The following is a 21,104-nucleotide window of genomic DNA, read 5'->3' on the forward strand; positions in this document are numbered from 1 at the left end:
GACCATTGAAAAGATAATAATTGACTAACATTTTCCACATTGCCGTGTTTTTCACTTTGATGGAAACAATTAACATTCCTTGAATTTCATGTTTGAGTAATCCAACAAATAAAAAAGAAAAACACCAAAATGATCAACAGATCAATAAAGAAGTAAAATTGTGTGTATGTAAAATAAATGCAAGCAAATGAATTCATTTGTTCAATTCCATTTATTATATATCTATATATAGATTATAAACATCACAAAATATAAATTTTAAATCTTGCACAAAGATATAATCCAGTAAAAGAGCAATCTTAGCTTAGTCAGCAATAACAACAAAAGCAGGCATATTATATCTATGTATGTTCAGCGTTGCAGTTTTTTAGGAACATTCTTATCGCTTACCGTTGAAAGTAAATAAGTCTTCACAAAACATGGTTTAAAAGAACAATTCCATATCAATAGCAATAATTGTTTTACTATGTTGTTTATTTTTGCTTTTGTATTGCATATTGTCCTAAAACATACTGCACTGTTAGTTTGTATTATTCAAGTGATCTTATAGTCATTAATGTAACTTAATAACAGATTAAATATTGTTTTAAATATCATTGTAATCAATATTTATAACATACCTGAATTTTAAAGACATGCTTTAAGCACAAAGAAAAAAAATAGTTGAAGAGGTTGTTAAGACAACCTGTTAAGCCAAAAGAAAGATTTAAAAATAATACTTTGCTTTATTTAAAATAGATATTTTCAAATGAAGGCCACTTCCAAACAAAGCAGTTTACCCAAGCACGTTTCATCGAAAACACAGAGGTGGAAAAGTAAAATGCTGTCTTGATTGTACTTCATTTTCTATCAAACAATAACTAAAAGACTGATATAAAAATAGCCACACAAATACAGCTTACTAAATGAAAATACTCTCAATACTAGTCACCAATTGTAATATTACAGGGTATTCTAGAAATTTAAGATACATTTGTTTGGGGGAGGAAACAATTTTGTTGGACTTATCTGTATCTGTTATGCGGTGGCAAGAATATGTGCATATAGAATAATATAAATGTTGTGTGCTTTGTACATTGTAGAGCAGAAACTGAATAACTCCTACACGTTCAGACACACGGTTGTGTTGTGCCCACTTTGCATGCAGTCTATAAAGTTCTCCGAGAGCAAGAAAATCAAAGCAAGAGTAAGCATATGCGAGTGTTTGTGTGCGTGTGTCTACTGCATATCATAAGTCAATGTCAATGTGCTAAAGGTCAGTAGAACAGGGAGGGAAATGAGCCATTTGCAAATGACTGCATGTCAGTCTTCCATTTTCCAAACGAAATGTATTTACAATATTTACACTTGGTGTAACTGACATCATTATGATTCCTATCCAGTGCTGTCCTAAATAATGTCATCCAAGAGATGGGGGGTGTCCACCCAGTCTAACGTTCTCGGCTCTGACGCAGCCATGATCATGCACATAAACTGCTTGCCTGTTCTCTTATCGATTGGGTAAATGGTTGTTGGTGTGAACCTTTTGTTGCTTTCCACAAACTCACATAGCTGATCATAGATTTTGGGGTACTCGTGTCGAAGGAACACCCCTCTGATCCTGAGCTCACGCTGAATGTTGACAAAGCACACCTCCCTGGCTTTCCTTCCCTCCTCCCCCTCCTGGTCAATGTCTGGCGTTCCCGGAGGCGGAGTAAGGATGAGAGTTTCCATCTCGCTATCCTTCTTTAGCCGCTTTTTTTCTGGGCTTGATGAAGCCAAGGAAACTTTTGCATATTTTCGAACCGTTGGTGTTTGGACCCTTGGTGAGGGTCTGTTAGGCACTAGTTCACCAACAGCTACAGATACATTCAAGAGGAAACATTCGCTTGGGTCATACTCATTCCCCGCCTGCTGCAGTTCCTTGCAGTAGTCGCCTAAGTTGTCCCGAAAGCCATCCAGCTCTCGGAGAGACAAATAAGTGGGCGACATGACAAGGCTCTCAAGCCCAACTTGGAGAAAATGATCAGCCGTCTCGGGATTGGCAAAACCCAGAAAGAGGACGCCTCTGCCTCTGGAGAGGTAACCGGCTTTCGCCATACGAGAGAAGGCTTTATGGATCTCGGAATTTTCTCTGCAAAACTTGATCGTGTGCCGACACACGCTGCTCACGCGGCCGTACAGACACGTTTCTTTGTGGCTCTCCCAGTCATCCCTGCGGCAGTTTCGCGAGCAGTAAAAGGTGTAACAGCTGTGACATGATTTGAAGTACAAGCAGGCGTTGAACATGTTTTCAGAGCGTTTGCACTTTTTGTTAGCACACACCATGGTTTCCTCATCCTCCACGCTGTGGTCTGGAGAACATTCTTCCGCACTTCTTTGTAAAGCATCACAGCCACTATCGGGGTCTTTGATCGTGTCAGGACTGGATTTAGAAGATGGGAGCCGTGTGTTCAGACATTCAAGGTTTGCAATCTCAGAGGATCCCCTGACTTTTTCATCATCTTCAGTGATCAGTTGTTTAAGCTGATCCAGAAAGTCGCCACTCGGCTTCCTGCTGGTTGGTGGCTTGTAATCAACCACTAAGTCAGCGAGCAACTCATCTAGTTGCTCCAGACTCTGCTGAAGGGAGACATTGTTACGCTTCCTTTCTTTGGTGATTTCTGCTGTGTTGAATGACCTCTTAACATCAATCACTCTTGGAGCAGATTTCTTCTCACTGTCCAGAGTATTCCAGTTGACAGCGTGCACGCCACGCCGCTCGCGGTTGCCTGCGCATATGTCGTTGTCGGTTATGGTGATCTCGGGCGTCACAAACCAGTGGCCACTCTTGCTGTTCTTCCACGGGTTGCTTGGACTGCGCTCTAAAGAGGTCTCGGAGAGAGACAGGGCGGCATAGCGCTTTGGCGAACTGGAAAGGTTAAGAATAACAGGTTGCGATGAGACACTGGGAGATGCCCCGCGCCTCGCTTGATAAAATAGATTCTCATAGCTTCTTCCACGAAGCACCGATTGCTCTCTGTCATGGCGGGGATAAAGAATATTGTCCCAAGACTTGGAGTGGTTTTTGACCGCCGTTCTAAGTCTACTTGTCTCTGTGCTGTAGGTAGAATACCATGGGGGTATATCAGTGTCCGTCCTTACTCTTGGTGGGGTGAGCTGAGAAGACTGGTTGGAGTAACCAGATATACTTGAGCGATACCAGTCATCTGAAAACGCCTGCGACATGCGGGGGCGTCTTCGGCCTTCTGTGTGGTATTGCCTTGATGGAACGTACCGCTCCTCGTGAGAGTTAAAAGGCTTGTTATAATACAAATTTGACCAACTTTGGTGGTATGGATTGAACCGGGGATCGTCCCCAAAGTAAGAGCTTGAGGGGGTTTGAGAAAAGCAGGAACCTGCCTCACTCGTAGGGTAGGGTGTGCTATATACAGAGTGGGATGGCTCTTGGTTTGAAAAATGATCTGTGTAATATGACCTGAGAGGAAGCGTTTGTACCCATCGGTTCCGTGGATCACACTGACTCGCCGTAGTGCTTCCACGGCTGGCTACACTCGACCTATCGTCCTGAAAGTACGCCCTGGAATAGGGCTGAACTGGATAACGAACTGGGTCTTCTGTATAGAAAAATTTGGTTGGTATGTTTGGGTTCGAGTAAGCTCTTTGTTCCTGGTTTAGGTACATTGCTGCTGTCTGTGACGGCATTCGGTACATGTCGACATGCTGGTAAGAGACAGGCGACATGCTCGTAGTGTACTGATATCCTTGTCTAAAGTCTCCATTGTAGCATTCACTTGGAGTTGGTGCAGGTGAGGAAATCTGCCGCGGTACGTGCAAACCTCGACTGCTGCTAGCCTGCGAGTATCTTTGCCAAGCGAGTCGTTCAGGCCGTAAATTGGGGAGCTGCCGAGATGTGTGTTGGAGTACGGCGGCATCTGGTTTAATATCCACACGGCACCTGACATGAGGTGTTGTGGCTGCTTTTTCTGATTTACCCTCATCAAAACAATCAGAGACATAGAGGGGCGAATGCGGTTGTAGTTTAATAGGGTGCACCTCGTTCAAAAAAGCCCTATTGGAGGAAGGTGCTTCTCTTTGCGTTTCAAAGCACCTCGAAGTGTCTGGGACATCCTTGGCTTGGTTGGCCTCCAGAGGAGACACGGAAATGGGCACAGGAGTGAGAGTCGATTTAATTCTGGGGGCACTTCGAGATCTTTTTCTATTGACAGAATCCGACCATGTGAGGTGGCTGGTTTTGTCTTGACTGCTGTGTTGTTGGATTTGCCTGGAGTTAAATAAATCTGGAGATGAGAAGCGAAGATATCCTGGTTGATCTAGTCCATTCCATGTGAGATCTTTGTTTAAGGTCTGCTGTTCTGGACGCTTAAAAGGACACTCCATTGGTGAAGACACAGACTGTGGGTCGTCCAGTGATTCAAGAAAATCGAAGCTGCGGCAGTGTCTTTTGTTGATGATTTCTGCTTTATCAATCATCTTCAAGTCACATTGCAAAGAAGAGTGAGCAGAAATGGCGTGTTCGGTGCTTGGATATAAAGGAATGTCCTGATACAGAGTCGATGTCAAGATATCAGGGGGATGTGTCCGGGTCATCTTCAGTGAACTTGGATGCCCTCCATTCAGTGTGACGTTTCAACAAAACCTGAGGAAGGAAAAGACATGTTGAGTCAAACACGGTACGTTCCAGAGATTGAACAACTCGAAACTGCAACTGTTTTAATGCAAAGCAATTTTGGATCATGTTTCTAACAATAAAGCACCTATCTGTCTGTCTGTCTGTCTATCTATCAACTCATAATTAATACACATGACTGTAAAATAGCTCTATCAATATAAAAATATGGCTCTGGTGCCCATTACGAGTTTGGCACGATGACTACAGCACAGACCTCAGCCAAGGCTGAATTGTTTTTGAAAAGACAACTGTGGAACGCTATGTTTGTTAGTTAGCAGTCTACTTCCTGTTTCATGTAAGATGACAAACTGATGGTGCCATTATTATTTTGGGTGGTGAACAAATCCGAAGCCATCATTAAGTGGAGTGTTGGAAGGTAATTGACGTATTCACACTTTGACCCAGATCCAAATTTTAATGGGATTTTATCTTGGCCTATGCGTCACCACTACATTATATAATGTTCACAAACAGGTTTGCAATTCTGACCATTTTTCAACATTATATGTGCACTGAAGCAGTACCCAAAATAGAGAAATTAGATTTCAGTTTCAGTAGATGCACCGCCATTACAAATCAAATGTTTATAAAAGTTGAATTATTATATCAATATACTCTATTGAAGAAAATACCAGAAGCACTATATTACAAAATCCTGTTGTTAGAACAAATAAATAAAAACCATCAATGCAATTAAAAAGACAATCAATCTCGAGTTTAAGGACTGTGAATATGTCATCAGGCTTTCTTATTTCTTGTATTTTTTGGTTTTTTCTCCATGCGTATATTGGGCCTCTTGTTGGCCCTCACCCATGAGCTAACCCTGAGCTGCCATCTGTTCATTGTGATGACAGAGAACTGCCCAGCCATGTCCCTGCCATGTCTCACCAGCACACCTATCGCGTCTGCTCGCACTCAAACGCTGCACATTTCTTTGCAGCACACAAAATGCTCAAAACAGTTTAGAAAAAGACCTCACTAATTTTACATGCCAGATGTGGAAAACAAAATCTGGTGGGGGTTTTTTTCCCCACAATAATTCCATTATACAGTTATGGTAATTGAAATGACTTTGTCCTGTATGAAAATGGGAGTGGGCAGAGTGAATGCCACTGGTACAATATGCTGACTGCACTGTGAGGACTCTGCAGTCCTGACACATAATCATAGACTAACACCAGCATTAATTTTGTGTATCTAAAATAGTTAGCAGGAGAAAAATTGCACCATCCTCGGCAAACTGCCACAAGTCCATATAGAATCAGTTTCAAGGTTTGGATTTATTATTTTGTTTTTTTCTCCAAAGTAGTTAAAGGGCTTAAAGTTACAAAATGCAGAGTTATTTTTGATTCACGGTCAAATGCAGCTCCTCAAAAGAAGTGCAACCCCCTTCTTTCACTCTCTCTTTTTCCTCAGCCCTCAAGTTTTCAAATGGCATGCCACATCCTGTCTCCATAGCTACAGCACACAGCACCATTCACCACACGAGGGACAAAATCTCGGACAAAATGGACACGCAATCAGCAAATAATCCTGTTTTGAAATGGGGTAGGCCCTGATTTTGTCACCCGTTTTGTTTTTACGTGCACTAGATGCTAAATATGTGTGGGGGGGTTAAATATATTTGTGCCACCAAAAAAAAAAGAAGAAGAAAAAAAAGAAGCTTCGCAACCCGTCCTGCTGTAATTGTAATGAGGTTAGCCATTCGTCAAAGCTTGCACACTGGCGTTGTTTTAAGTCGTCTGTTTGAATGTTGTCTTCATTTTGGTGCTGCGGCAACCTGGGCCCGATGTGGTCCGAATGACATCATTTGCGCAGGAAAAGGGGGGAAATGACGACCATCGGGTTCGATCCAGAACAAAGTCAAAGGAGGCTTTACTTTTGGCTAAGTTCGCAAAAATACGACTTGGTGAGTGAAGGTCGTGGCTTACCGGTTTCCCATGCAGTTGAGCAGATGAGGAGGCGGAGGAGGAGGATGATGAGGATGATGAGGTGTGTGCTGCAGCCTGCCGCACCTGCCGAGAGCCTCGATCCATGCGTCAATCTCCTGCCTCGGATGCTTTACATCTCAGCTTCACCTCAAGACGCTTTCTCCAGTCGTGTCTGATGTGGAACAGAGCGCGCGTGGGTGTGTTTGTACGTGATGGAGGAAAAGGGAGGGGGACGGAACTGAGTCTGCGTCGAGAGGCGTGGTTACGTTCCTTGCGTGCGTGCGTGCGTGCGTATGGATGAGGAAGAGGATGAGGATGAGGATGAGGATGAGGATGAGGATGAGGATGAGGATGAGGATGGGGTTGACCTCCACATGATGCGGCTTCATCGTTCACCGTTCAGGCATTGAACAAATGAAGTATTGATGTCTCTGAGCTACACAAACCAGGCCTATGCTAAAATATTTGTACTTACTTCAAAAAATTCCAGTTTGCAGTAAGTGGGAAGTATTGACGTCTCACTCTGACGTGTTTTGCAGCCCCCAACAGGTTTTCTTCTTGAATCGCACCATTCAGCTTCTGATCAGATTCCCGATATTCTTTCTGAAGAAAAGCAACACCACAACATGATGCTGCCACCTCCATGTTTCACAATAGCGATGGTCGAGTGGTGAGCAGTTGTACTTTTTCCTCACCCCCAAACAAACAAACAAACAAAAACCTTTGGTGTCATCTAACCAAAGCACATTTTTTTCGACATGGTAAATGCATGAATGTTGTTTACTAACAAAACCGCTGAGACCTTCACAGAGAGTAAATTACTCACAAGTGGACCCTTTCATACATTGAAATGCAACTCAAAAGTGCTGAACAATTCAAACATCCATAATACATTCAAAAGAAAAATATGAATATGAATATGAATAAATATATATATATATACCAGGATCAGATTTCTTGGTCCTTTTAATTTTGTGGAGGTTTCTTGGAACCCTTTGTGGCTCCATTCTCACCTTCGGGTCGCATCCGCATCATCCCAACGGACGATTGGCTGCGAGCCGCATCTCGCCCACGGCGTGCGACTGCTGCAGGAAATGTGCTTAGTGAAGCGCTCCCACGGTAGATACAAATCACAACAACAGACGAGCTGCGCTGATCATTTTCTTGCAGGATGTGCAGTTTTGTTGCTCGCACATGCACAAATGAAGTCGTGCAAACCGCCGTCATATAATATCGCACATATGAGTGTACCGTGGAAATCCCGCTGTGTGGCATTCGGATTCTCGACGTGTGACTCGCCCTCGTACAACGCTGTGCACTGGCATCAGTTCACGTCAGCTGTTGGTTTGCAGGCAGGCACACGTGTCTGTCAGCTGGCTGCTAGCAGGTGTCTCGGGCAGGCACCTTGAAGGCTTTGTGGATCGGAAATCGATATTACAAGTACTTTTCCACTCAGTCCATCTGAAGTGGAAGCATTAATGACACAATGCTTCCACTGATGTATTTGCATTCATGCATGCAACTTTCACATACAGAACTTTTCAATTAGATGTAATCACAGTGGATGAGATTATTGCTCATGTTGGGGCACCTCAAGTCAGAAGGAAAAAGGTTTTAGGAAAGTGTTGCCAATGTCTGTCTTAAGCGTTTCTTGCCTAAAGTCCACTTCAAGCTTTTAAACCGTCCACGAAATAATCCTCTGTCCACCACTCTCGCGCCAGACTTCATTTTATAGTTTCAGCAAAGTGTAAATCAGATTTACGCTTACTTCACAGCTCAGCGGGGGAGTATTTTTATTGCTAAAGTGTTGATTAGGAATTGATTAAAATGTTATTCTAAAGCTTCCATGATCTGATTTCACTCATGGGGAGATTAAGAAATATCGATCGATCGATCTATCCATCATCCAGTGCTTTCATTCAGCTGAAATATGTTGCTGGAGTAATTTTGAGGCCAACTACAATGGAATAAGCACGCACACGCACACGCACAATATTACTTCTAAATAAAATCTGGCTCGTCGTATTTGGCAAAGTCTGATGACTTTGTTTTCCGAAAAAAAAGAACATTCCCATCCACGCCAAGTCACACTCACAACGCAACAAATCTGCGTATAAGCCAAATCATTCGGGAGTGGTTTCCATGGTTACCCACACTGAGTAGGAGCAAAAGAGAGTGAATAGATTTCAAAGTCATGCGCTGATGGGAGTCATCCAGACTATAAAAATCCACCTCATTGTTTGAAATCCCAACACAGCCGCGCAGGTTTCTGCCTCAAATGATGCGTGTGTGTCTCCTCTTCTATACGTCCGGCTGACATTTGTTTCACATCAGGTTTAGCATAAGGAGACACCTTCCGGGAGCGTTGGAAGATGGAAAGATGCCCTGACACTCGTGTGGGTCAACGTTTCCAATCGAGTGGATGTTCTTCGCAGCTGCACTGAGCAAACACAAACTCGTCTGTTCTGCTCTCTGGAGTCGCTCCGCGACATCCCCTGCTGAGGCTTAATGAAATCTTTACCACAAACACTCCTCGCTCATCCTTCCTCATCTGCCATTTTGGCTAACCAGTGACTCCGACGCTCATTTGTGTCATTTGTGCACATTTACAATACGCAAACTCAGGAAAGAGGCCCGTGGTGGGTGTGCTTGTAAAGCGTTATTTGAAATATTTCTGCTTGTGAAATTCTTATGTAATACGGTCACGTCACACCTCCAGAAAAATGTTCTTCGTCACAATTTCAGTCCTTCTTGATCCAGCGACTGATTTCACAATTTGCCTTTTTAGCATCCGGCCGCCATTCAAGACAAATGGAAAACAGCAACGCTTTTGTGCCTCATGAGATGGAAACAGTCGTCCCCTTCTTAATATGGATCGTGTTTACTCTCGCTCAACAACAGTACAATGCGAGGGCCAAGAATTGAAGTTGCGTGTCGTGACTGGCACAAGTCAAGTTGAGCGTTCCAACACAAGCAAGTGACGACTGGCGAAGCAAGTGAATAATTCACTGATTCATGTCTATCTTGAAAAAGAACTTCATTGTGAGCTTTCCAATACAAGCGCAAAATCACTTTTGATTGACGTTCTCAGAGCATTTCACAGTATATTGAAAATATTCTACAATCTGCGTATGTGTTGAGCAGTCATAATGTTGTGGCTGGTCAGTCTTACACACCAAATTCATCCAACTTTGCCTCGATGGTTTTTTGTCACCGTCAAGCTGGAACACAAAAAGGCTTTTCCCAAATTTGAAAGCAGAATTTTACAATGTTTGACTGATTAATCATCATCATTTTTTTGGTTGTGAATTCGTTGGGAGAGGGGGAAAATGAAACAATGACTTAATATGCTTCCATTTCCAATCAAAGATGTAAAGTATTTTCATTCCAGAGTCATTTCTTTTGCTCAGCCAGCCATCACATGAAACTTGCAAATCAGCTTTGACACTTTCTTCAATTTGCTGATTGAATTGCACCTTATGCAATGACTTATTGTGGATGGCAGCTGCACGTGTTCATGGTGCTGTTTAAATGGGTCAGCTCTCGAAATAATAATAACCCGTCTCTTGAAGAAGTGCTGAGCCCCCTCGGCTCCCCTCACACCGCCAGCACTCTTGTGTCGTTTTTCTGTTTGTAACAGGGCGCAATTATTGCTCGTGTTTCACTTGAGACGTGATATTGGAAACGTCTGAAACTCGTTCATGTCTCTTTGATTTTATTTCTCAGCTTTACTCATCGGTTGACGATGCGGTCAATGTTTTTTTCTGATGTTCCGGGCGACTCATCAGCCCTTCGAAGCAAACTTTCAATTCTAATGAAGTCATGAAATGGCGCCTTAGATAAGAAATGCAAGTTAGCATATAACGCTGTCAAAATACTTTGACCTTTAGGAGTGGGGTCATTTAACATCCCTGTAATTTGCATTTTTCTCTCTTGGCTCGTTTGCAATGAAAAAGAAATACATCAATTTGGTGATGAATAATTAAGCCTCTTTCACATTACATAAAACAACCATCACGTTTCGGCAGCCGTATGCAATACGAAATGGACCTGCTATCTGTTTTGGGAAACCAGGTCCATTATCGACGCAGTGTACAACATTCACACCTAAGGACAATTGACAGTATGGTTTGATCATTTCAGGAGGAAGCTGTTATTGCATTTTTAAGGACTTTATGACACTAAAGCACGAAAGTTTCTGTCATCCAACATTACAGTCTTGCGATGAATAATGATAACAAGTGTGCTGCTGCATTTTGAATAAAAGCAAGCAGCGCTTTCTCACAAGACCCTCATTGATCCACACTTGGCCCTCATCCACAAATTCATATGTTACATTCCTGCTTCTTAAACAATGTATCCTCTACACAAAGCTTTTAACAATGCAATACTGTATTTGTCATTTTGCCACAGTTTTCCAAGCATGTGGCTAATATGCAACAGCTCATGCAAATGCGAAGCAATGAATAATAAAAAATGTCCCGATGCTCTTAGTTCTATGAATTATTTATATAGTAACTTGTTCTTGTCAGTTGCAGGCAAGGGAGCCAAAAATGCAGGCTTACGCCACCTTGTGGTCAGATACCTACAAGTTGATTTACTGCATTTTGTACTGCGCACTTGTAATAAAGAAGGAGATCGATACAGAATAAAGCAAAAATAATAATAATAATATATAAATTTGCCATTATTAATCCTCGATCTGTTGTGTGTTTTATAGAGATGGATTTATTCAAGCAAAAATAAATGCTCAAAATAAATCTGACTACCAGCTTGCAGTAAATCGAATGAAATTCTGTATATTGCAGTCAAATCTCAGTTTGATTGGTTATCGACTTTATTGGGCATGTGCATATTTCATTAACATTCATTTTGCACATCATAGAATACAAACATTGCATATCACATCAATTGACATATACTTTTATAAGAATCCGACATGATTTACTTGATATATTTTCACTTTGTATAAGCCAGCACTTCAGCGATTTTTTTCATTTCTTTTTCTTATGTGGCAGGCATCGATCGACAATTCCATTTTCCACGCACATCTACAAGGATTGTATCTTTCCACAATGAATAAAGAATTCCTTAACAAAGCAAATAAGTTACATTCACAGTCAAGTAGAGGAATCATAAATAAAAACGACTCGAAACAAAAAACAATGACGGCTGTGTCACAGGTCAGTAACAAATAGCAAAACAATATATATATATATAACAATATTTAACAACATGGCAAACAGTTACAGTTACACATTGTGCTAAAAAATAAATCAATACAAATCTGACATGCGAATCACTCCAAAGTTCTGAAGCCTCGAATCACAATGAAGCCAATGCATTAAAACTCACAAGCACCATATTGCCTCATGAAAGAAAAGAAACACAACTGCACAAGTAATTCATTCAATAAATATGAAAATAAAAATAAAAAAGAGGTTCCGAAGCACACAAGATACCAACAAGCACATTTAGCAGCAGAAGAATGAAGGCGACAATCTGCATCAGTCAAGTCCTGTGCAACACAACAATCGATTGTTTTGACCAGTTACACAACATTCACACGCTTATACGCACCACAGAACACAAGGGGTCGCTGTAGTTACAACAACACAAAGACAGCAGGAGGAATCCATTTTGGAATCACGACTCATTTATACTTTGGGTTTTCTCTGAAAAGCACGATATTGCCATATTAGACGTACACATTCAAGTGGGAATAATTCCCCCTGGAAGACATTTTAGTGGCTAGAAAGTGTTGAATGAAAAGTTTGTCAAGATGTGCACTTCTGACCGAAGATCGTCGTCGGTGCAGCGGAGAAACAACTACTAAATATCACCACATGCTTTATCGACTACAAATCGAGACCTCGCCGCTGACGATCCTATATGAGGAAAGTATGTTTTTATTTCATAGATAGACCAAGCAGCAAGTGTGACAGTCCTTGGCTTCGTATTTTTCTGTTTACACAGACGACCACTCGCCAGGTGCATATTTTGCATTTCTCAACCATACATTTATTTCTACTTTACATTGAGTAGATGTGTTCATGTAAATATTTTTGTAAGCCAAAGCCAAGTTGTTGCTTTGTTCAAATGTTACAGTAGTTGACTAAAACCTGAAAATATAGACCATGTATCGGTTCGTTTCACCACCGATTTCAAGTAGAATTGTGTGCAAATGCATTGTAAATAAGAAAACGACCCATGTGAAGGCATGCTTTTCTTTTCCCTCTCATCATTGGTCAACAAGCACATGAATGGAAGACTCACAATCAAGTGGACATCCTTGAGAAAGCTCCATTTGATTGGATGCTTTTTAGTGGAAGTAGAAAAAAATGGAAGAAAGAAGATCTACAAGGCTCATTTAAACTAGCTGAAATACATGACAATACTTTTACAAGCGCCGATGGGCTGGAAGGGAAAACGCAACCATTGACCCCCCTGTTGACATGCAGCTAAAAACATCACATCAGTAGTGGCCAACAACTCAAACACGGGACGTTCCGCACTTGACAGGACGTGTGCAACCGCCAGAGTAATTGATTTTCTTGGTTGGTACATGAAAATAAGACTGAAATTAAGAGGTGCTGTGCCAATAAATAAGTGGAAGTCATTCTTGTTTGCGTGTGCGCTCATGCATATACAAGCTTTTGCGGAGTGTGTCCAATGATAGCTAGGCAGGAATGTTTTACACTTGAGTGCTTTCAAGTGGAAGTCATCCTCCAATGTTGGGGGGGGGGCAATAAGTTCTATGCAACCCCTCTGCTCTAAATATGGTATTCTGGTTCATTTGCGTTTGTGGAATATGAGTTAAGCAACAAAAATCCTGCTCTTTTTATCTATCTCCGGGGCGGCCATTTTGCCACTTGCTGTCGATGAAGATGACATCACAGTTGCTCAGGGTTCAGGCAACGACCAATCACAGCTCACCTGTTTTCTGAAGTTGAGCTGTGATTGGTCGTTGCCTGCGACCTGAGCAACTGCGATGTCAAATTCAGTGGACAGCAAGTGGCAAAATGGCCGCCGCCTGAGAGGGATTAAAATGGCAGGATTTTGTTTCATAACTCTTACTCCACAAATGTAATATTAATCAGATTGTCATGTTCAGATATTCTTTTCCTGAAATGTTTAAAGGTTGACTTTCTCTTGAATTGATAACGTTTTGATGTCCATTTCAAAATGACGGTCGTAGAAGGAAGCCGTCTTTGTGTGTGCCAGGCCCGTTTTCTTTCAGTGGGATGATGACGATGACGATGATGACGATGACGATGATGACGATGACGATGATGACGATGACGGTGGCGTCTCAGTCTGCGAAGAGACTGGCAAAAGATTTGCGTAGATTGCGAACGGTTTCACCTCATCCCGGCTAAGGCTGGCTCGTGGCGTCGGCGTTTCTGGAATGTTGAAGGTATGGGTAAGAGACTGGCATTTGCTATCAGAGAGGAAACGGCAGTAGAGGAGAGGAAGAGGCTTTTAACACATTCATTGCCAGACCAGCAAAAAATGCATCATTTGCATCGTCTTTTTCCGTCAATGGCAGTGAATGAGTTAACGTCATGCAGCAAACGCGACCACGGAATGCAAAGACTGGACCGTGGTGAGAAAGAAGAGAAAGAGAGGACGAGCTGAATGTTGACGTTCGAGAAGTGCATTCCCTCTCTCAGATATAACGTTACGCTGCCTTGAAAGTGATCAAAAATGATCCATAAATGATGTTACTGGATATTACGTGATGCTCGGTGGATGAGTTGTTGTTTTTTCAACATCCTGTAGCTTGGCGTACAAACTGATATGTGCAGCCAAGATTTTCTGAGCTTTATTTAGTTGATAGCTTAATGAAGCCTAAAGACATATTTTAGGGGGGAAACATTCTTACTTTCAATTGTGGCTTACTGGGATGGATTTTTTTCAGCTTTGTTTTACAAAATAACAATCAGGTAATTTATTATTATTATTATGATTTTTTAAAGTAAAAAACAAAAAAACGAGGATATAGAAACAAACTGAGATATTTGAATTCTACATCCGAAAGTGCCCTCGAAAATGTTGTTGGCTACTTTGTTTATGCATTTTTTTTTTCAATGCAGACCAGAGTTATGCCTCACTTGAAAATATTCCATTGCTTCTCCTTACTCGGGTCACAGGTGAGCTGGAGCATATAACCAGCTGACAAACAAACAGGGCGGACAAAACATGCTTGTTTTTGGAACGTGAGGGGAAATACCTCAAATAAAAAAAAATAAAATATCCATGCAAATTCCACAAATTGGATCTTCCAACCACCGTCTTGTGCGGAGGAAGATTTGCTAATCAGTCGGCCACTGTGTCACTTGTCACAATATTGAAGGACACAAATTGAGGGTGGAAAATCTCTCTTCTTTTGTTGATTTTGTGTTTTATTATAGCACCATTTTTAAAATGATTCTTATTTTATATACAACCATTTGATGTGTCATGATGACTGAAATGTAACATTTTGGAATCGTTGAAGAACAAGAATCGTGCGCATTCCAGTGAATCATAACAAAGGCAAAATATACACTCATCTCATGCGCATATCGATGCAAAAATAAGATCCAACTTTGCTCATATACAGTACACTTGCTTTAGCCATCCATAAATGATGTTGACTGTGATGTCCAGACTCCTCCTACTTACTTGAGTTGTGTGGAAGCGCCCACTGCCGTGTTGTCCTGGCTGGGCTTTTGTGGCAGTGGTGGTCGTCCCCCAGGACCTCCCTGGCCCTGGCCCCGGCCCTGGCCCTGGCCCCGCGGCTGCTGCGTGGTGGCCCCACCAGCGCGCCCCTGCTGGCCAGCGCTTCTCTGCTGCCCCCCTTGCGATTGCTGTCGAGGCGGTTGAGCGGGTCTCTGCTGCTGAGCTTTCTGACCAGCGCCCCCTGGAGGAGGTCTTTGTTGCTGCTGGGTGGCAGACTGTTGCCTCTGAGTTTGAGGGGAGCCTCCTTGGCTTCGCTGAGGCCCTCCCTGACCCGGAGGCCCTTGGGTGACCTTGGCCTGAGAACTGGGATCAGCTGCACCCGGGCTGGCTGCAGGCTGCTGGGCCTGTCCAGATGCTCCTTGTTGAGAAGCGCCTGATTGGAAACGACAGCGTGCGTTACATGGACCTCTTAAATGGAATCGTAAATAGACAAAGTCCTTCTCCGCAAAAATGGCAAAGAATTACACAATGTAATTAGCATGTAGCGCTGAATTGATCCGACTCTTACGCACGTCTGATTATGGCGCAGACGGTGGCGCTCCTGCCAAAAGGCGGATTAGGCGGATGCTAGTCTAAGTCCACTAAACAACATTTACACGCGAGTGGCAAACTTTTGTTGTGATTAGTCAAGCCACACAAATTGTCGCAATCAACACACAGGAAGCGCTTAACATTCCCACGCAGTCACACGGACACAACAGCAATTTTGGAGCACAGTTGCAGTGCAATTGACTCTTCTTTTGCTGCTCAGCTTGGAGGCGGAGTTCTTCCCAATCACTCTCTTGAGTTCTTGCCACAGGTGTTCTATTGTCAGCCACTTCACAACTATCCAGTCAAAAAGGATCTTGGCAAGGCCCACCATTCGTTTGGTGCATTTGCACATGAAATACACATTTCCCAAAAGAAGAACTTTATTTCTTACCCTGAGGTGAAGCTCGTTGTTGAGGCTGTGGAACTCCCGGTTGCGAAACAGGCTGAGGAGACACGGCTTTCTAAAATACAAACATTTTTGACATTTCCATAAGTGCCGCGTTTCCTGCTACGCTTTCAATTTTTGCAAGGCAGCCGCTCGTCGCACATCCCCGAAGGAAATGCTTCACTGGAGCGACACCTGGCAGTGGTTTACCTGATCAGGTAAAAATGTGTGAGTCCATCTGTAGATGGAGGCGTGAAGTTAATCATGACGAGACTCATGTTTAATATATATACATAAATCCCGTGATGATCTCAATATAGTCGTGCCGTGTAAAAATGCCGCTTCGGTGCACCTGTGCTGCTGCGATGGAACTTGAAGCAGGTCCAATCATCTGGTTCATTTTCAGAACCACCAGTTCTGCGATGTGAACACGATCCTCGTCCTGCTGCTCGCCGATCAGCGGCATTGAGCAGTCGTCCACCTACAAAGCGAGATGACAGCGTCGATGTTTTGGGCAACGTCTTTGATCCGACGAGCCTGCCCTGGAGTACCTCGATGATGTAGTCCATTCCGTCTTTGCCGTGAAGAGCCTCCACAGCGCAGATGTCCAAACCCCCAAAGATGTTGGCACAAGTGTCCACCCACATTCGGTATCTGTCGCATCGTCAAACAAAAGAGTTAGCCCGAAGAACACATTGTGGAGCACCGAATTTGACGTCTTACTTGTCTGACATGGCAACTTGCTCAAGCATTGATGAGCCCGTGTTGGTTTTCCAATTGCCAGAAATGGACGTTCTCCTGTTCAGAACCATCAAACGATGTGAGAGTTTGCCTTTTGCTTAGCCTAACTGATGAATCCACTCACATGTAGGCCTTGTAATTGTCACCAATCTTCTGGATGCGGACGTCGTACTTGGCATCGATAAACGGCTCCGATGTGGCGTAAGTCTTCGTCAGGGCCACAACACTGGCGATATCTTGGAAGTCGTATTGGTTGTCCACTTTCACCTAGCAAGCAACCAGAGGAGAACATCGAAGCATGTTCTGATGTGTTCAAATTGAAGAAGCAGACATGCGTCCGACCTTTCCCATTCCGGAGTGAGCGTGGCCCATCTTGATCACGACAGGGAACTGAGAGCTCGTTATCTTAAGAAGAAGAAAAAGAAGAAGAGTACAAGAGTCTTCTGAGGCAGAAAGCAACCAACTTCCTGTCAGATAAAAGGATGAAGTGAAGTCGTAACTGACCATTTCCTTGTGGTTTGGATAATAAAGCTGCTCAATGAGTGGGAACTCGTCTGGACCCAGAAGTTTGTGCAGCCTCGACATCTGTGCAAACTAGAAAACAGAAAGCAACAATTTCCCAGATCAACGTCACTGATGGCTGACGGCGATATTGGAGAATAGCAAAGCGCCTACCACCCAAGGTTTGTCACAGAAATTGTAGACAGAGTGTAAAGAGTTAACGCTTGGCAGGCCTGCATACTGCAGACCGATAACCAAGTTCCGGTGGTCTCCATTCTTGTCCATACTGAAGGCATGCTGTCTGATCAGTACAAAGTCGGGTTTCAAGGATCTGAAATCAACATGAACAACATGTCAGCTGCTTGTGACCACCAACGGAGTCCAATTCCACTTACTTAGTCAGCTTATGTCCGCTCCGAATTGCATCGATGCTGACTGTGTAGGTGCCGGACGAATCAGCCACCAGGTTGATTTCGGAGAATTCTGCCTACAACAAACAGTCTCATCGAAAGGGGATCCATTGTGACAAACAAGGTGCCTATTGAACCTCAATTTATGGGAAAATTCAAGAATATTGACGTTTAAAATGTAGCAGTTTCCTATTTGCATTTTTATTGTGCATTTTATAACGTGCAATCACTAACTGATACTTGTGATTTTACTGAACACATTCAAATGAATCGAATTCACCCAGTTGCACTGATAAAATACACCTGACAGATTTGAATGGCATTTGGCAAAACCTTTCCGTGCTCAGAAAGATGATGACTGTATGTTGTGTGGAACCGACCTGTTCCACCTTGATGTCATATTCACCACCGTGGACTTTTCTTCCTCTGAAAACTCTCAGCCTAGATGGCAAACAAGGGGTGCAAAATGCATGATTGGACCTCACACAGACAATGTGATGACGTGCTGGCAATTTCCCAGCGATTTCTAACGTTCATCGATGCGCTCGGCTGCAGAATTTGGCAACAGGGTGGTTAGCGCGTCCGCCTCCCAGTGCTGAGCGTGTGAGATCGAGTCTGCGCTTCGGCCTTCCTGGGCGGAGTTTGCATGTTCTCCCCGTGCCAGGATGGGTTTTTTTTTTCCGGCTTCTCCGGTCTCCTCCCACATTCCAAAGACATGCATGGCAAGTTTATTGAGTGCTCCGAATTGTCCCTCGCTGTGATTGTGAGTCGTTTGTCGCTGTGTGTCCTGCGATTGGCTGGCAACCGCTTTTCCCGCCTGCTGCCCGAAGCCAGCTGAGATAGGCTCCAGCACCCTTGTGAGGAAGAATCGGTTAAGAAGGGATTTTACTGACAGTATTATTTATTTACATGAATTTCAATTCCTGTAAATTAGAATACTAGAAACAGTATTTGAGATGAAAGCGAATTGCTGTTTTCTTAATTTCTATACAGTAAATTCATAAATACTGTCATAGCTTTTCACAGTAATGAAATGAAATTTGATAAGAATTGGCTGGCCACTTTTTTTTGCCAGTTATTTCTTTTAAATTCCACAGTCAATACGTTGTAGTTTATCCATTCTTTATCTTATTCGGGTCACTCGCTGACTATCGCAGCTGACTTTGTGCAAGAAGTGGTAATTGTGAGCCAATCACCATATAGACGCGTTTTGTTTTGACGTGTGGAAATTTATTTCACTGGCCCTGAAACATCATGGGAACATGTAAATTTTTGGCCATGGAAAAAACAAAAAAATGTTCATGCGTTACACAGGTGTGATGCTGGCCAGATTGGACCCGCCACATCATTTGTGTTGAGGCCCGCGAAAGCAAATCATGTGCGAAATGGGACAAGCCGGAGAAAAAGCAAGAAGACGAGGCTGACATTTGAAGCCGTTTGTGAAGAGCACAACTGGGAGGCAAACGCACCAACCACATCTTGTGCTCATTTGCAGTGGCTCATCATTTTGTCATCAAAACTTGCATCACCATGCAAGTAGCTGTTTGAACTTTGTAAAAATAGAACAACTAAAGTGAGACGAACAGATTTGTTTCTGACACTTCCTGAGGAAAATGGCTCAATTATCTTGAGCTCGATGTAATGCAGCGTTTTCAAACGTGCATGAATATTTGTGGTCGTGGAACAAAGTGGCTGCAGTGTTGACGGGCCACCTGCTCCTTCATGACCTTCAATGTGCTCTTACCAGTCGGTCTGCTGGTCGTCGACCACCAGAAGGATCTTCGCGCTGCTCGAGACTCCCGCCCGGTCGGCCGCCTCGGACAAGGTGGCTGCCGCGGCGGCGGTGGTCTGCTTGACGGCGTTGGAAATGGACGAGAAGAAGCCCGCAGACTGCTGCTGGCTGGCGGGCTGGCGCCTCTCCGACGGCCCCGGGGACACTGCGGGGCTCGGCGGCTGCTGATGCGGCTGCTGCGGCGGCGGCTGATGCGGCTGCTGCTCGCCCATGTAACCGTTGGGCAGGTTGGACATGAAATTGCTGTCCGACAGTCGGCGACGAAGGTAGTTCATGATGGAGATTCTGGGGCGGAAAAGACGACAAGAACAAGACGCGTCCGCCCATTGGATGCGTCGTACAACTTGTCCGCTCCGACGGAATGACGATGGACGATTTTCCCCACAGACAGAAAGGGGGAAATAAAAATCCATTTCTGAACGATATATCAATCTTATAAATCAATTCGATGCTACATTTGAGAATGATTTGATTCGAGTAAGCAAAATATGGTGCGTGAATGTCTGCATTGACGGAATGAACGGCGAAGCCTACCTGGGAGTTCGTCCAAGTGGGTCCGCCCAAAAACGAGCTTGTTGATGTTGATGTTGATGTTGAGGAGCTCCCTCGGTTACACGTATTTGAGAAGTGGCACGCCGTGCATCAATTAGCGTCCTTCCCCTCCACTTACAGTTTTTCTTTCGCCATCGTCCTGCGTCACCGCGGTGCGTTCGAGTGCGGCTGCCGGGTCGGGTCGGGTTGGGTTGGGTTGGGGTAGCCTGCGAGAAGGAATCTTAGTCAAGCTGCAAAGGTTTGGACCACATACTTCCGTTATTCAGATGCTCTTTGCAGCATGAAATGACAAAGTGGCGCCGTCGGCACAATCGTGAGTCTGTCGTGCAGTGACGCCAAATGCTTGCAGATGTTTAACTGATTCTGTTTACAAGCAGCACATGACAGCGCGTGCAACTGTGTTGAGCTGCACGAAGAACTTCCGGTCGGGTGCGTGTAACTTGACAAAACACGATGAGCAAAGACGTCAAGTGGTTCTGAGGAAAAGGGGCGTCGCTCTCTGTTGGACATGAAGATAGTGAAGCTTCCTGTTGCCTCAGCAGGCATCTGGATGGCGGGTTTTTTTTTTCCCGATTGACCATTGAAGCAAGAGTGTTTTCTCTCGGCAACATGATAGCTAAGCTGCACAATATTTGAGCAATGCAAGAGCCTGAGCAAAAATCCTTTTTACATTGAATGCATCACTGAGAAACGTTTTAATTAGGAGTGTTTACAGTGTTTCGTAATCAGGACTTCAATCGTTAACTCATGATTAATCACAAATTTGAGATCTGTTATAAATGTACAATATGCTTTTCTTCATACTCTAAACATAAAGATGAAAAAATGTGAGATGTAAATTTGGCTGCATCTTAGTCAGTGACTC

At 43.5% G+C, this 21,104-nt stretch overlaps 2 protein-coding genes across 3 annotated transcripts; both read right to left on the reverse strand.

Annotated features, from left to right (window-relative positions):
- Positions 1–192: 192 nt before the first annotated feature.
- On the reverse strand, positions 193–6,829 carry unm_hu7912 (un-named hu7912). Its single transcript, XM_077522916.1, has 2 exons — positions 6,604–6,829; positions 193–4,639 (listed from the first exon to the last, which is right to left on the reverse strand). The coding sequence occupies exon 2, from the start codon at positions 4,588–4,590 to the stop codon at positions 1,390–1,392; it is 3,201 nt and encodes a 1,066-aa protein (XP_077379042.1). The 5' UTR covers positions 4,591–4,639; positions 6,604–6,829; the 3' UTR covers positions 193–1,389.
- Positions 6,830–11,418: 4,589 nt separating this feature from the next.
- Positions 11,419–20,653, reverse strand: syn1 (synapsin I). 2 transcript variants are annotated; one of them, XM_077522224.1, is made up of 14 exons: positions 20,237–20,653; positions 19,640–19,977; positions 18,276–18,336; positions 17,881–17,972; positions 17,660–17,816; positions 17,489–17,578; positions 17,327–17,389; positions 17,109–17,251; positions 16,967–17,041; positions 16,795–16,897; positions 16,596–16,724; positions 16,250–16,319; positions 15,271–15,700; positions 11,419–14,006 (listed from the first exon to the last, which is right to left on the reverse strand). In XM_077522224.1, exons 2-14 carry the CDS (start codon positions 19,960–19,962, stop codon positions 13,979–13,981), a joined length of 1,764 nt encoding a protein of 587 aa, XP_077378350.1. In that variant the 5' UTR covers positions 19,963–19,977; positions 20,237–20,653; the 3' UTR covers positions 11,419–13,978. The 2 variants fall into 2 exon arrangements, with proteins under 2 accessions (XP_077378350.1, XP_077378349.1); XM_077522223.1 differs by having other exon boundaries at positions 19,640–19,972; positions 20,222–20,652.
- Positions 20,654–21,104: the final 451 nt, after the last annotated feature.

The sequence above is a fragment of the Festucalex cinctus genome, chromosome 5 (assembly GCF_051991245.1).
Source record: "Festucalex cinctus isolate MCC-2025b chromosome 5, RoL_Fcin_1.0, whole genome shotgun sequence".
Classification (NCBI taxonomy): Eukaryota; Metazoa; Chordata; class Actinopteri; order Syngnathiformes; family Syngnathidae; genus Festucalex; species Festucalex cinctus.

Coding starts and splice junctions, on each gene's coding strand:
- unm_hu7912 (XM_077522916.1), bottom strand. CDS start 4,590: ATGACCCGGACACATCCCCCTGATATCTTGACATCGACTCTGTATCAG.
- syn1 (XM_077522224.1), bottom strand. CDS start 19,962: ATGAACTACCTTCGTCGCCGACTGTCGGACAGCAATTTCATGTCCAAC. Junction 17,252..17,326: donor CTCACTCCGGAATGGGAAAG/GTCGGACGCATG, acceptor GTTGCTTGCTAG/GTGAAAGTGGACAACCAATA. Junction 16,320..16,595: donor GTTCCATCGCAGCAGCACAG/GTGCACCGAAGC, acceptor TTTGTATTTTAG/AAAGCCGTGTCTCCTCAGCC.